This window comes from Lemur catta, chromosome 9 (assembly GCF_020740605.2).
Source record: "Lemur catta isolate mLemCat1 chromosome 9, mLemCat1.pri, whole genome shotgun sequence".
Lineage (NCBI taxonomy): Eukaryota > Metazoa > Chordata > Mammalia > Primates > Lemuridae > Lemur > Lemur catta.
Window position 1 is genome coordinate 31,859,791 of NC_059136.1, and position 15,502 is coordinate 31,875,292.

At 44.5% G+C, this 15,502-nt stretch overlaps 1 protein-coding gene across 1 annotated transcript in view; it reads right to left on the reverse strand.

Annotated features, from left to right (window-relative positions):
- TG (thyroglobulin) overlaps positions 1–15,502 on the reverse strand; it is a 244,685-nt gene that overhangs the window by 225,649 nt on the left and 3,534 nt on the right. Inside the window, exons 4-9 of the mRNA XM_045561428.1 lie at positions 14,505–14,708; positions 13,197–13,356; positions 5,708–5,814; positions 5,057–5,200; positions 4,658–4,843; positions 156–1,253 (exon numbers count right to left, since the gene is read on the reverse strand). Coding sequence (XP_045417384.1) covers positions 156–1,253; positions 4,658–4,843; positions 5,057–5,200; positions 5,708–5,814; positions 13,197–13,356; positions 14,505–14,708 — 1,899 coding nt within the window. The remainder of the gene's footprint in view (positions 1–155; positions 1,254–4,657; positions 4,844–5,056; positions 5,201–5,707; positions 5,815–13,196; positions 13,357–14,504; positions 14,709–15,502) is intronic.

The following is a 15,502-nucleotide window of genomic DNA, read 5'->3' on the forward strand; positions in this document are numbered from 1 at the left end:
TCTTGGATAATTTTTACTTTCAGCAGTTAATTTTTCCATTAACTGAAGTTTAAATTTAGACTTTAGCCATGAGTGGATTCTTGCTACTACAGTGCATTGGGGCAGGGCCTAAAGAGAGACGGTAAGTCTACAGATTGAGTACACAACAGACTCACATTGCTTGGGCTCGCCAGTTACACTTCGAGTTCCAGGAATGGCCTGACCCTCAGCGTCAACACAGTAGCACTCTGAGTTGAAGCACTGGACAGGGAGGAAGTGTCCCTCACTGGTACAGGCAGGGACAAACAAGCTGGACCCAGCAGGCTGGCTACCCATGAAGCTTTGCATGCGAGCCCTTTGCTTTTCACATTCTGTGGGGCACCTCGGTCGTCCTCCTCTGACTCTTGAGCCAGGAAGTTCTTTGCCCCGGGAATCCACACACCAGCACTCTCCAAGGAAGCACTGGACTTCCTCATAGCTTCCTTCCATCGAGCATGACGGGACAAATAGCCTTCCGGGTGTCTGCTCACAGGTCTGGGAGCTGAGTGCCATGCCCATCACATCACCTAGATCCTTTGCTACCTCTTCTGGCACAGAAACAGCACGCTGCAAGAACAGAAGAAATTCTGGAAGCTCCAGAAGAGAAATAAGGAATTTTAGGGCATTTTGGTTCTCTTGTAAGTTAACTTCAAAGCCAAAGCTGCCCACAATTGGCTTATTCATAGCAACACCCTTCTCAGAGGCTTCAGGACTTTCCATGGAAGAATTTGAATCCAATCTCACAGAAAGCAGTTGGGCTGGTTCTTCTAGTCTCCTTCTGTTCTGGAAGCCTGGGAGACCAAGTTGCTGGAAAAACTGACTGAAGTTAAATGTGCCTCTTGTGCCAAGGGCTCCAGACATGTTAAACTGGCCAACATTCTCCAAAAATTTCCCTGCAAAGAGGTTTTGCTGGAGTTTCTTTGGATTGGTAGTAAACTGAAGAGCAAGTCGAGCCAGCTCTCGGGAGGGGAAAAGCACTCGCATGGCTTCTTGGAGGAGACTTTCTGAGGCGGAAAACGGTGGACCCTGCCCTTCCACCATTGGGCGGAGAAGCCCGGAGTTGACAAAGAGCTCCTTGACCGTCAGTGGGCAGGATGTGGCAAACCTGGCTCCTCTCTGAGAGCCTCGTCCTTCCTCAGAAGAGAACAGGTCTTGCTGGCTGAAGTAGCCTGAGGTCCCAAAGTAGAGTCTGGACAAGGCCTGCCGCCTTTCAGAGGCACAAGATTGGTCTTCAGCTGCACGAAACAAAGCCAAACAGGAAAAGTGACATTAACATCGTTAGCAGTCCTGAGGCAACTGCTCGGATCTTTCCAGTGGTAAGATGCTAAATCAGTTCAATCACGGACACCTACATTGGGGTGTCCTTTTATTTTTTCTGCATCCTTTTATTTTTTCCTTTCCCTCAAAGCCGCCTTGTAGAGGCCATATTTAGGGGTGTGTCTATTCCCCGTGGCATCTCTCAGCTTTCATTAGAGGTTGACTCTGTCTAAAACAAGTCTCACAGACACTGGCCTACTTTCCGAAAATCTGACCACATTCACCAACTGTACTGGGTTGAATAGTGTCCCTCCCCTCACATTCATGTCTACCTGGAACCTCAGAATGTGACCTATTTAGAAACAGGATCTTTGCAGGTGGAATCAAGTGAAAATGATGTCATACTGGATTGGGGTGAGCTCTAAATCCAGGGCCTGGTGTCCTTATTAGAAGATCATGTAAAGAAACAGAGAGACACACAAGGAAGAGGCTATGTGAGGATGGAGGCACAGATTAGAATGACGCAGCCACAAGCCCAGGAACACCAGGGATTGCCAGCAGCCACCAGAAGCTAGGAAGGAGCAAGGAAGGATACTTCCCTAGAGACTTTGGGGGAGAGTGGTCCTGCCAACACCTGGTGTTCAGACTTGCAGCCTCCAGAACTGTGAGAGAATAAATTTCTGCTGTTTTAAGCCACCTAGTTTGCGGTGATTTGCTATGGCAGCCAAGGAAACTAGTATGCCAACAAATTCCTATTTGTATGTAATGAAATGTTGTTTTAAAGCATTCCCTTATTGAAATTTTTAATGGACTATAATGCACCACTATATGCTTTCTGTGTGACTGCCTAATTCCTCCCCATGGATAGTCTTTTCCAGGCTACCTATGGTCTCCTTGAGGATAAGAACCATACTTTAGATGCTATTGGTGTTTCCCATAGTAAGAAATATTTTCCTCTATTATAACATAATATTTCCTATAATATAATACAGTAGTGCCCAGAAAACACACTTAGGACATTCTTCTGGGCTTCTTGACCTTCCTTGAAATTGCTAATTAAACAGTGATCAACTCAGTGAACTCCATGCATGGTCAGGTCATTCTATCTAAACAGCCTAGGTTGACTGTAATCATATTAAAGAAAAAAATATGTAAAATTCAAATGGCAAGTGGAGGCCTCAGTCACATAGGTAGAAGTAAGTAAGCTGCTTTTTTTCTCCATAAAATCACAAATCTTAGAGGACCTTTTAAACCACTCAACCCACCCCCAACTTTTAAAATAGTTTTTTCCTCTTGATGCACATGGATGCCAAAGAGGAAGTCAGCCAATTTCCTTCTGTAACCAGGCAACAGAGAAAGAACTGGAAAATGTGGTGAGAAGTGGGGGGAAAGAAGACTGGCAACATCATAGCATGTAACACATCCCCCACCAAGGCCATGGCCTCCTCTAATGGCTATTACAGGAAGGTATGGAAGGAATAAAGTTCACCGCTTATTCTCTTTCCAAATTCATAGCTTATCCCTTCCATCCATTTGTTATGTGGTGTTACCAAGGCAAAGAAATTCAGATATCATTTCCATGTGGCATTTGTTTCCACAGAAAGAGGACTGACATGCCATAGAGGAAAAGTAAAAATATATGAACCATCCATGCATTTGATAGAGCTATTTATTGTTTTTCATTTGGAAAGCCATAGTGCTTCATTTCCTCCTGGAAGTTAAAGGGCACCACACTCTCTAGGTTTTGATAGAACTGAAATGTGATTGTAAGTATTAATACCTTCAAGGCAGGACCTCCAAATTTTCATTTTCAACATTCTCATGCTCAGCAGATAGAGCACTACCAAACACCACATAGAATATTTAAAATGTTAGGTTGGAGAAATGGAGTGACTTAACAGGAATTACTGAGCGAATGTTAATACATATCTATTTTGAAGCTACAAAAAAACCCTGCATTCTTCTTCACTGTTGCAAACCTTTCTGAATCTACACAGCTTACCCAAGTCAGAAGCCTGTGAGTGCTCCTAGATTCTTATCCCTCCCTCTTCGCTAACATCCCTCAAACTCCCACTGGGAAGATCAAATAGGGTCTTGCTAGAATGCCTAGTGATAGTTCTCACTATCTGCCACTGCTTCTGCTTTAGGATTGGTCCCCATACTGTGTTGAATAGTGTCCCCCCAAAATTCAAGTTCTTCCCAGAACCACAGAACGTAACCTTATCTGCCAAAAGAGTCGTTGTAGATAAGAGTAGTTAAGATGAAGTCGTACTGGTTTAGGTGGGCCCTTAATCAACGTGACTGCTCTTCTTATAAGAAGAGGAGCAGAGACACAGAGACAGGTGCAAAGGGAAGACAGCCATTGTTGATGCTGCCACAAGCCAAAGAATGCTACCGGTTGCTGGCATCCACCACGAGCTAGAAAGAGACAGGAAAAGATCCACCCCTAGAGCCTGCAGAGAGAGTGTGGCCCTGCTGACACCTTGATTTTGGACTTCCAGCCTCCAGAACAGTGAGACAATAGATTCCTATTGTTCTAAGCTACCAAGTTTGTGGTGATGTATTGCAACAGCCCTAGAAAACTAATATAGACCCCATCGTCTTGGTTCGAAACATTGCAGTGACCTTCTAATTAGCCCCATTGCCTCTAGTCTAATGTTCCCATCAGCCCTTCCTCCAGAATTTCTTTGTCTTACACACAAAAGCTACCATAACACTCTCCAGCTTAAACCTCTCAATGTCTTCACTCCAGGATGAATATCTCACACCTTTGTTATGACAAGAAAGACCTCACCAACTTACTACTGCCTTTCCTACAAAATTTTTTTCTCTATCCTTCTTGCAGATTCAGTGATCATTAGCCTATCAATGCCTATTATTCCTGTCCTTACAACTTTGTTTCTTCTGCTTTCTCTATAGAAAACACCTTTCCTTATTTTCCTCCTTCAGGAAACATCTTCATTGTAGAAAACTCTGATCAAGTGTCACCTCTTCCACAAAGGCTCCCTAAATGCTCCCTGCTCACACGTGCTGCAAGATAGATTGGACCACATCCCATCCTACAACTATGCTCCTTTTGTTACCTGTACACACTTCTCTCACAGCACCTGGAAACTTAATTCTGTTCTCTTTTTCTTCACCTATGAGCCCCCCAATATTCCTTGAGCTCCCCGAGAAAGCAACTATATCTAACACAAGATAAGAAACATGTTGGAAGCTGCTGACGACAAACTGGTTTTCAGTCATGTCGCACTTGAAGGGTCTGTGGAGCAGTCAGTAGGCAGTTGAATTAATGAGGTCGAGAGAAGTTGGGCTGGGGGAATAGTTACAGTAGTACGATCTGAGGAGACCAAAAGAGGAAGCCCCCTGAGAGGAAACCCACCGCAAGATGGCGGCTCCCCTTGCCGCCGGGTTCCCTGGATCTCTTTCCCCCGGGCGTCCACACACCAGCACTGCCCGTCCTTCTGGCACTGCACCACCTGGTAGTCCCCATCTCGGCGGCAGCTTGGAACATGGGGGTGACCAAAGCTGGTTGCTGCAAACCGCTCCACTTCACATTTTGTGGGGCCTAGAAGAAATCCACGCAGGAAAGGAGAAGGCAGTGTGTAAGCAATGCTTCACATGTTTATAGCATGCATTGCTGTTTGCTGCTAAGATTTTTTTTTTTTTTAAATATCTGCACTCACTTTGATGGAACAGCCAAGGAAACTGTAGCCACCTTAAAACCCAAGTGGTTTCCCTCAGCAGAAACACACACATCTGTTGGCAGCTTGTTACTTACATCGGAATCTGCCGGAGATGACTAATTGAACTGCTAGGAACCGTCTCTGCAGGATCCGGTACAGGGTGGTTTCAGTGAAGGTGGAAGCAAGGTCCAGGCCAGCAAAAATGGTGTCATAAATTTCATCCAGTAACAACTCCACACCTGAGCAAAGACAGCAAGCATTTCAGGGATGGCCTCGTTTAGAAAGGAAGCCCTGACATTGCAATGCAAAGAGATATTAAGAGGGATAGAGCCTTCACCAGCATCATTATGCATCAGGTCTGAATAATACTTTAATAGTTTCCAAAGTCAGGGCTGGTGCATATGGTTGTGCAGGTTGTTCACAGCACAAAGGAGCACTGCCTAGAGAATAAGAGATTGAAATCCATACTGTGTTCCACTCACCAACCTCAGAGCTGCATCTGCCTGGGGTTGGGGGAGGGGTGCCACTTTCCAGTAAGCACAAAGGCACCATTTGGGCCAGCTGCATTCAAAGTACCACAGATGAAAGTTTGCTAAGACTGAGTCCTATTCAATACCCACAGTGGCCTGGCAGGGGAGCGGCAGTCATTACTAGTTCTGCTTTATGAGCAATGATACCAGGCTCTGGCACCTGATGAATTGCTCTCCCTCCCTTCAGTGAGCATTGCCTGAGGTGTGCTCACTCACCTGTCTCAGCCAGTTCCCGCCCTTGGCTGTCAGCACAGTGACAATACCCAGACACCTCGGGGAACCTTCTCCGGAAGGAGCTGAAGGTCACAAATGCATCTGGAAACCTGAGAGAGAATGAGATTTATGATCACCATTTTATAAAAGACAAGTCATCACTAGCTCTTCCTGTAGCAATAAATGTGGCCAAGTCCACACCGAGGGAAAAAGAATGTCTGCTTTTTTATCTCCTGACAGTTGTGCCATGCCTCCTTCAGTAAATGCATTTCTTTTCTAAATTAGTTTTACCTGGCTGGAACCAGGCTGGACCTTATAAAATAAAGCTGTGCTTAGCTGTTACCTACTAATTAGCTGTTTGCCTCACTTACGGCATTTGACCAGTTTATCCCACGCATGTGTCTCACAGGGACAGGCAGAAAACAAGTCATGAGCATCGCATTAACTGGTTACTTTACTGGACTATAGCTCTAGAGACTAAGGGCTAAGTTTGCTTTGCAAACATATGGTACATTGCAGATGATCTCATTTTGGAAGATCAAATGACTTCAGGGCCCTTTACAACTTTTCAAGAGCTTGAAAAGGAGCCAGATCCCACCATAGGAAACCCATAAGAAGGAAATTTTCCAGTTCTATAGTTGAAAAAACATGAATCAATATGACATCACTAACAAAGGCTATCCATCCCTTTCTGTAAATCGAGGAAAGATATTCCCTAATCATGTCTGGCTTGGCAATTGCTGTAAGGAGCTCATCAGCTGGGTTCCCCATCCTGGAAGTAACAGAAAAGGTATAAAGAGCCACGTTTTAGTTCTTCCCCTGTGCGATGATTTAGCAACCAGTGAGGAATTTTTCATCTTTTTACAACAGTGAGAGATTTGTTTTCATGCCTTATATGGCTGTACATGAGGTCCAAGCATAGTATGTTTCTACCTACATCTTGAAATATATCCTCAAACAATAAGTTAGTGGAAACAGCAGCTCTCTGCACTGACAGGTCTATTACTGTGTAATCTATTCTAGCAAAATATTGAAAACAACCTTAATATCCAATGATAGAAAAATTAAGAATTATAGTAAATCTCCTAAATGGAATAAAATGCTACAGTTGAGGATGATACTTCTAAACACTAGCCAAAAGGGAGCATGTATAACATTATATAAAAACAGTAGACTATAAAATGGAATGCATACACTGCAGTTACCACTATGTAAATGAGCTGGTGTTGGAAGACAATGTATGGCAGAGTAACTGCTCAGACCCCAAACATGTGGGTGCAACAAGTATTAGTTAATTTGAATAGAAATGAATATGCAAAACAAAATCTATGAAAGCACTATAGGATATGGATAAGGAGTTTTTTCCCACGTTGTTGGTCCACTATTGTGTGTATGTGGGTTAAATAAAGAATGTTATAGCAAGAGAATTGCACAATAGAAATTAAAAACCCACTTTGCCTAGTTGCCACTGACAGGGGGTGTATAATAAAAGGTCATTCATTGAAACCTGGGATAATTCAATTCTGAAAGTGTTGATAAGAGTATAATAATCACCTCCATTTATTGAGCACTACTTTGTAAAAAAAGTCTGCAAAATATTTAATAGACATTGACTCATTTAATCCACTTAACACTTCTGAAAAAAAAAAAGGAGTGTTAGAGATTAAGGTGAGGTATGTGGGCCACTATCTTCAACTAGTGGTGCAAACTCAGGTTCCAGCCCTGGTCTTGCCCCCACAGAAACCTCTCTCTGCCAGTGGTGCTATTCAGCATGTGTTTGGCTGCACCTGGTTCCTGTCCCACACCCTGCAAAGGCTGTGACTCTGCTCCATCACTGTGCTCCATATGCCAAGCAGTGAGCTTCTCCTGGCATCTGATAGATGCTAATGACACAGGTGCTGGCCCAAGTTGGCTTCTGAACCCCATTCCAGTGTGAGGCACAAGAAGTTGAAATCACTCTAGTCCCATGCTCTGTGATTCAACCCAGAGACCCACTTCAATTTCCTGGGCAGACATAACCTCTAGGGTCTCTGAGCCATCTTCATCCACCACTTTATGATCAGAGCCCCTGTCTTGTGGTTTCTGGCCCTATAAACTGCCCAGTACCCAGACTTACTTTTTGCATGGACCTCACTCTTGCTCTTGCTCTCCCCTTCCTGCATATTGGAGATGGCCCTGGCTTCAGCTGGAGAGAGGATCCTCCCCACTCCTGGTAAGACCATCCTAAGGCCAGCTGCTGCCACCTAGACTCTCTAGGGCTGTCCCCTATTGACCTCTGGGGCCAACACCCTGTGCTGCCATCTTTAATGCCTCCTGCTTATTCTGTGTGTGGTGAGAAGAGCTAATATGAGTGTCACTATTAATTACCACTCATAAAAATAATAACAGGTGATATGTATTGAACGATCAGACACTACTCCCAACACTCTCCATATTTTACCTCATTTAATTCTCATAACAACCCTTTAAAAATCTCCATTTCACAAATGAGATTCTGAGTGGTGACATGATTGGGTCAAAGTCACCTAGCCAAGACCAGGAGCCAGGTACCCTGAATTCACTTCCAGTGCAACCCAGGGGGCCAGAAGGTGAGACCACCACTTCAACAGAGCCCAGTCCTTTGGGGGCCCTGCCCTGCAATCAACAGTGAGTTCAAGCTCTAAATCTTCCTGATTTCCTGTGTTCCCACAATTCAGTTTGATACAATCTGATTTTTCTGGCTAATTTCTGACACAACATCACCATCTATGAATTTTGGATTCTTCCTGCAGCATAACATTTAGCACTGTTATAATGTTTAGTTGTCGCTTTTGCTGTTGTCTTTGGTGATTTGCTGTCACCAGGGCACAGGGCTTCTGCCGTGCTGTCAGCCTTCATATTAGATCCCTGCCCCACATCAACCAAGGAAAGTCAAACCACTGAAACCGAACTGAAAGTCTTGAAGAAAGCAGGACAGCCTAACTCCATCCTTACACTTGGGCCAGCGGGGTTTGGAACCTATCATGTGGCCAAAGAATGCTCCCAAAGGAGGTGAGTTTCAGTGCAATTCTAAAGCCAAGAATGGCAATTTGACCAGGAGCAAATGGAGAAGTGAACAGCATGTCTAGAAGAGTGATTAACGTGCCTCCAACTTCAAGGTGGGAGACTGGCAGTCACAGAGGGAGGTACGAGTCTGGTAGAAAATGCCAGGACCCAAGATCTCAGTCACTGAAATACAGCACGTGAAAACGTTGTGCCCGTCGCTTCTCACAGGCCCCAGCCTTAAGAAACTGACACTCTTTTTAGCAGCAGGAAATTGTCACGTCATGTAGGCCCCTCTGGCATGTGGAATTATCCCCTTTATGAGGACCAGAGGAACAAAGTCTCCTTCATCCTCAATAGAAGAAAAAGTTGTGTTTCCCTGAGAAACCAGCTTATTTTTATTTGGTAGAAACCAAATAACTTAGACTATTTTCTCTTTTCTCTGGTCATACAGGGAGTTCAGAGACAAACACGCAGCCTCACACATCTGTTATAACTTCATAGAATGGTTGACGTGGGCCTACCGTGGCCCTGCCTTATTCTTATTTTCTACCCTTATTTTGCCTTGGTCATGATTTCCTCTAATTTCCACGTTTATCCTACTCTGGGAAAATCAGAAGAAAGAAGGAACATAAAATCAATGCAATATTTAATAAAAATAAGACATGGTATGTATTTTATCTAGTGGAAAAGGATGCTTGCTTTTTCTTGAATAAAAAGCAAACTCTCAGGGTGATCATAGAAGTGTCCTCAAGAAAGAAAATGCGAGTGGAGGGGCAGGTGACAGCATTTCTGAGCTTGCACCCAGCCTACAAGCAGGGAAATTCCCGACAAGTCTGTGAAGCACTGGTCCCCCCCCAAGCATCTGGTCTTGTTCGTGTGCAGAGCAGGATTCATGTCTCTGGGCTCAGTCAGATCATCTAGCATCTCCATGGGCAGTCCCTCCAGAAATCTAATCGTTGGTTAATAAATTAGCCATGTATTTGATTTTCTCCTGCACTAGAGTGGGTACTCCTTTGTGGAGGGGCCATAGCCTAGCATGGTACCTGATTTCTCCATACAGCCCCTTCTATGTTGCACTTACAAGGCACCTTCACCAAGTATTATGATGCATCTGACCCTTCCCACGGGACAATCTGGGTAGCATGGGTGACTAAGGGGTTTGCGGTGAGACTGTTTACTAAAAAGTTTGAGTGAGTTTAGTCACTAAGGACAAGCGTTGATAAAGAAGCCAATTAACTGAATTTTAACTCAGATCACTAAAGTCTTCAGTAATGACAACAGTCCTGCTTGAAGGCTCCTAGGACTTTTACCTATAATCTGCTTGGCCAAAACCTGCGGCTGGAGATGGGACATGAGTTAGAAAGGACGAGCAAAGCCTACTCCCCATCATGACATAGTACTTTGAAAGTCACTAGCCAAACAGGTGTAGTGAGCAGTGGCGTTCTTCAAGGGCAAAGGGACCTACTTCAAATGCAAAAGCTCTATGGCCAAGTTCAAGTGCAAATCATCACCCAGCACATTAAGAACTCATAACGGGTTGGTAAATGAGCTGCCCATGGGCTTTCAGCCCAGGGAAGTAAGTCAACTGTCTTAGGCCACTTCCCCCTTTGAGTGTCTCAATTAAATACCCTCAGATTCAACATTCCAAAACCAACTTTGGGGCTTTTCCTTTCCAAACTCATCCTGGACCATCCATCTAGAACTGATGTGGGAGTCATCCTTGGCTCTCTCCTGCCCTCACCCTCCATATTTATTCCTTCACCAAGTTCTGTGGGTTCCACCGGGTAAATAATTCTCCCACCTCTCAGCTGTCCTCTCCATCATCTACTGCACATCACTGTCTCTCACCTGGACTAGCCTCCCAGTGCCCACCCACTCCGCTCCTCCCCCACCCCACTCCATTCTTTCGGAAATCCAAGTCTGAGGGTGATTAGGATGTACTTTACCCCCATCCCAGGCTTAAAATGCTTGGTGCAATATTGGGGAATTACCTACACTAAACAATTACTCTTTGATTATCTGAAATTCAAATGTAACTGGCTGTCCCATATTTTATCTGGCAACCCTAGGTGCTAAGCTTAGACTCTTCACGTGGCTCCTTCCACTTTGCCCAGAGGAGTCATTGGGCCTGAGACCACCCAGGTCTACATAAGCATCAGAAAATCCCTGATTACAGCTGGGCTTCCAAGAATCAACCATCCAACCCTTCCCATGATCTTCCTAAGCCAGAATTTGCTCTGAGACATGCTTGCTTACAAAAAAGAAAAGCATCCCATTTCAGGAGTAAATTTTTGTGTGTTTGTTTTAAACAATGGATGCTTAGTGCTAAACTTTTGCATTTAACTCTACTGCCCTCTGGTGGAAGTAGCTGTGAATTGTGCCTCCATCTCAACATGGCACCTGAAAAAGTTCTTAGATGCATTCACCTATTCTGTAAGTATTGATTGTAGACTTACTGGGTGCAAGTTCTGTACTATACACTGTATGGCAACAAAGATGAATCACAGTAGTGTAGTCTAGTAATAGGAGCCAGACAGTTCTAGCACCCACTATGCTTCCCAGGGTGAGTTCCTTAACCTCTGTGTTTCAGAGTCCTCGTATTTATACTAGAGACTACAGGTATCAAATTATTTCTGTAAGTATTCAAGTAAATAAAAGGATATAAAATTCCCTGTATATGATAAGCACTCAGCTGAACTCAAACTGAGAACACATTAGTTTGCATCGATGAGCATTCTGTGAATCCGGCTGTTGGAGATTTATATGTGTTTATAGACGGGCCATTTTCTAGGCCTGGGCAAGGGGGTGGGATCTAACCTACAACCTACATTTGCCAAAACTGGGCAATACATGAGAATTCCGTACAGATGTATAGTAATTTATAATTTTGTCAATTTGCAATGGTTTCATAGATGGGGTCTCACTGGATCTTCACTATGACCTAATGAGTGGACATTGTCCTCTATTTCCTAGACGGGAACACTGAGGCTCTGAGAAAGTAAGTGGCCAGGCCACCATGCTAAGTAGTGGCAGAGGTAGAATGCAGGTCACCAAGGTAAGTGGTACAGAACCGGGCAGGTAATGCAGATGGGTGGAGTGGGTAGGGGTATAACAACAGAGCACAGAGGGACCCGGAGCACAGACGGGTGTGCCCGTGGTCCAAAAGGGGCAGTGCAAGCCCAGTTTCTTAGTGCCATGGGTGAATGCATGCAGCCTCCCAACCTTGTTCTTTGAAATCAGGAATTCAGAATTTAGCGTTTTAGGTTGAACATATAAAACTACACATGTCCAACTATTTTTTTATCTGCAAAAAATAGGAATTTCACAGAGTATAACCTAATAAAAGGTCCCAGTTTTAAAAATATTATGCAGCTCAAACAAAACCTGTCTAAGAAACAGATCCTGTGTACAGGCTGCTAGTCTGAGACTCCTCCTGGCACAGCCCGTGAGAATTTCCTCTCTCACACAGGGAAAGAAACTCTAGTTGTTTTAGAAGCCAGCCACACAGAGGCTCAAGCTGTCCAAGAGAATTCATATGAGCATTTGTAGACTAGTATTCTTATTTCTGTTTACTCAGAATGGTTCAATTACAACTGAAGTCTGCATGAGCCCTTTATAATAATCAAGTGGCCGTCTTGGATAACCAGAAGCTACCCAGCTATTGGGGCCAAGATCTTTAATGCAACTCCCTTTCTAAATATTCTATTTAAATCTTTAAAGTTATTTATAAGTGCACACATACACACAGTTTACAAAACTTCATAAATATGATGACATCGATGCTTCTGGAGTGCTGTCTTTTGTCCCTTTCTGCTAACCCCTTTTTGCCCACTCTTCCTTCTGCAGAACAACCCTGACCCTCGAAGCAGCCCATCACAACGACACAGTATGTGCCACTTCACATTGGCCTTGAAGCCCACTTAGTCCTGTGCAGACACCAGCATCATCATATAATTGTATAGGCATATATAAAGGATATTTTCGCTTGTTTGTTCTTTAAAAAGTAAATCATATTATATTGTATCATCTGCACTTTGTATCTTGAATCATATTATCATAATATATTGTGGAGTCCTCTCCAAGTCAACTGTTCTAGCTCTAATGCATTCTTTTTAATGGCTGCATAAATATTTATGGTGATACACATTTATTCAGTTATCCACTTTTTCACAGTCACTTTGTTCCCCAGTTTTATGCTACAGTGAAAAATGATGCAGTAAACACCCGCATACATCTGTCTTCACATTGTGGTATTTTACATTTCCATGGACTGGCTGGGCCAGAGGGTACACATATTTTTAATTTAATAGCAATAGCCAGTTTGCTTTGTTAAAAATGGTGCAGTAATTCAGATGCCTAGCAGCAGCATATGAGAGTAAGGCAGCTCCTAATTTTTCATCGTGCCGTGTGTTTGACACACACAAGCCCCCAGCTCAGCATGTGAGCTCTGCAGCCTGGGTCCCCTCACCTGTTGTAGTTATGGACCAGATCAAAGATCATCATGTCCGTGGTGTTGACAAATTTGCACTGGACAGGCAGAAACTCTCCATCTGCAGAACACTGGGGTGGCGACTTGTCTCCCACCCCATGGAGAAGACGGCGGTTTCTTATTTCACAGCTCCTTGGACCTAAACATTTTAATGAAAAAAATTTAAATTCTTCTCTATGAGTGGGTGCACATGTTTCTGCAGTCAAGCTGTATACACAGTCATGCATTGCTTAACGACAGGGATATGCTCTGAGAAATGCATTATTAGGCAATTTCATCATTGTGTGAACATCGTAGAGTGTACCTAGGTGGTGCAGCCTACTACACACCCAGGCTATGTGGTGTAGCCGATTCCTCCTAGACTATACACTTGTACAGCATGTTACTGTACTGAGTGCTGTAGGCAGCTGTAACATAATGGTAAGTATTTGTGCATCTAAACATAGAAAAGGGACAGTAAAAATATTATGAGAGATTAAAAAAAACAGGTACACCTATATAGGACACTGAACATGAATGGAGCCTGCAGGATGGAAGTTGCTCTGGGTGGGTCAGTGAGTGAGTGGTGAGTGAATGTGAAGGCCTAGGACATTACTGTATAGTACTGCAGATTTTATAAATGCTGTATACTTAGGCTGCACTAAATTCATAAAAAATATTTTTCTTTCTTCAATAATAAATTAACTTTAGCTTATTGTAACTTAACTCTATAAACTTATTCTAACTTTCTGACTCTTTTATAATAGCTTAAAACACAAACATATTTTACAGCTGTACAAAAAATACTTTATATCCTTATTTTACAAGCTTTTTTCTATTTTTAGATTTTTTAATTTATTTACTTTTTAAACTCTTTTGTTAAAAACTAAGACTCAAACACACACCCCCTGTGTTGGCCTACACAGGTCAGGATCATGAAGACATCACTAGGCCCCAGGAATCTTTCAGCTTCATGTAAATCTTATGGGTTTATCACCCATACACCCAACTATGTTCACCGTCACATAGTTAGAGGCCCAAACAGTGACTAAGGTCTATAACAGGAGACCTGCAAACCCTCATTTAAATCCTGCTTATGCATCCGATGATCAGCCAGCACGTGTGGATTGTCTACCAAACGGAAATATTAGAAGTAATAAAACCTTCCGTCATAATGCTTTCATTTTCCCCATCGAGGGGCCAAGCTCTCCGCCCATGTTGTCAGGGGGCCCTGAATGCTTTGATTTACACAGTGAGGGAGGCTGCGCCCCTCCCCTCCTCTCAGGGCTGGTGCTCGGTGAAACTCACATCGCCTCGGCCTGCCCCGCTGGCGGGTCCCGTACACCTCCATGCCCTCTGCGTCCACACACCAGCACTGCTCCCGCCGCAGGTCGCACTGGACGGGCGTGTACTCCCCCGAATCCCGACACTGAGGGAGGTAGGACGTGGCCGTGCTGTTCAGGTAGCTGCTCAACAAGATCTGCTGTTTCTGCAGCTGACAAAATGACAGACCTGTGGGTACAAAGAGCAGTGTCAGGTGGTGCTGCCAGGAAACTTCCAGGGGCTGAACCCAAAGAGACTCGTGCTCCCTCCCCAAGGGACACAGCTGGGAGGGAAATGACCAGCCTGAAGACACTCAGTGAGTTGGTGGCAGTCTCAGGCCTTGCCTTCAGACTGTTTTAGCACCTCATGGACTGAGTCAGAGACGGCCAGATGTCACTGTGCCATGTCATCAGCCATACACCCCACAGCCCTGGCGCTGCAGAGGGGAGGTGGGAACAGAGTCCAGGCCTTGCCTTCCCAGAGCTTGTCTGTATCCAGACTTTTGCACGTGCTCGCTGCATAACCCGGGGAAGCTGCTGCACTGTGTGCGCCTTGCTCTCCTTCTCTGCAGTCGAGATACAGCTGCCTGCTTCCCGGTGCGCAAGTTAGGGATGTGGACTGCCACAGTTTGGATATTTGCCCCCTCCAAATCTCATATTCAAATTTGGTCCCCAATGTTGGAGGTGAGTTCTAATGAGAGGTGTTTGGGTCATGGGGACGGATCCTTCATGAATAGATGGATGCCCTCCCTCGGAGGCTAGTGAGGTCTCTATCAGCACCCAGGACAGGTGGTTGTTAAAAAGAGCCTGGCAGCCCTCCCTGTCTCTCTTGCTTCCTCTCCCTCCTTGTGATGTCCACATGCCAGCTCCCCTTGGCCTTCCTCGGTGAGTGGAAGCACCCTGAGTCCCCCACTAGGAGCAGATGCTGGTGCCCGTACTTCTCACACAGCCTGCAGAGCTGTGAGCCAAGTAAACCTCCTTTCT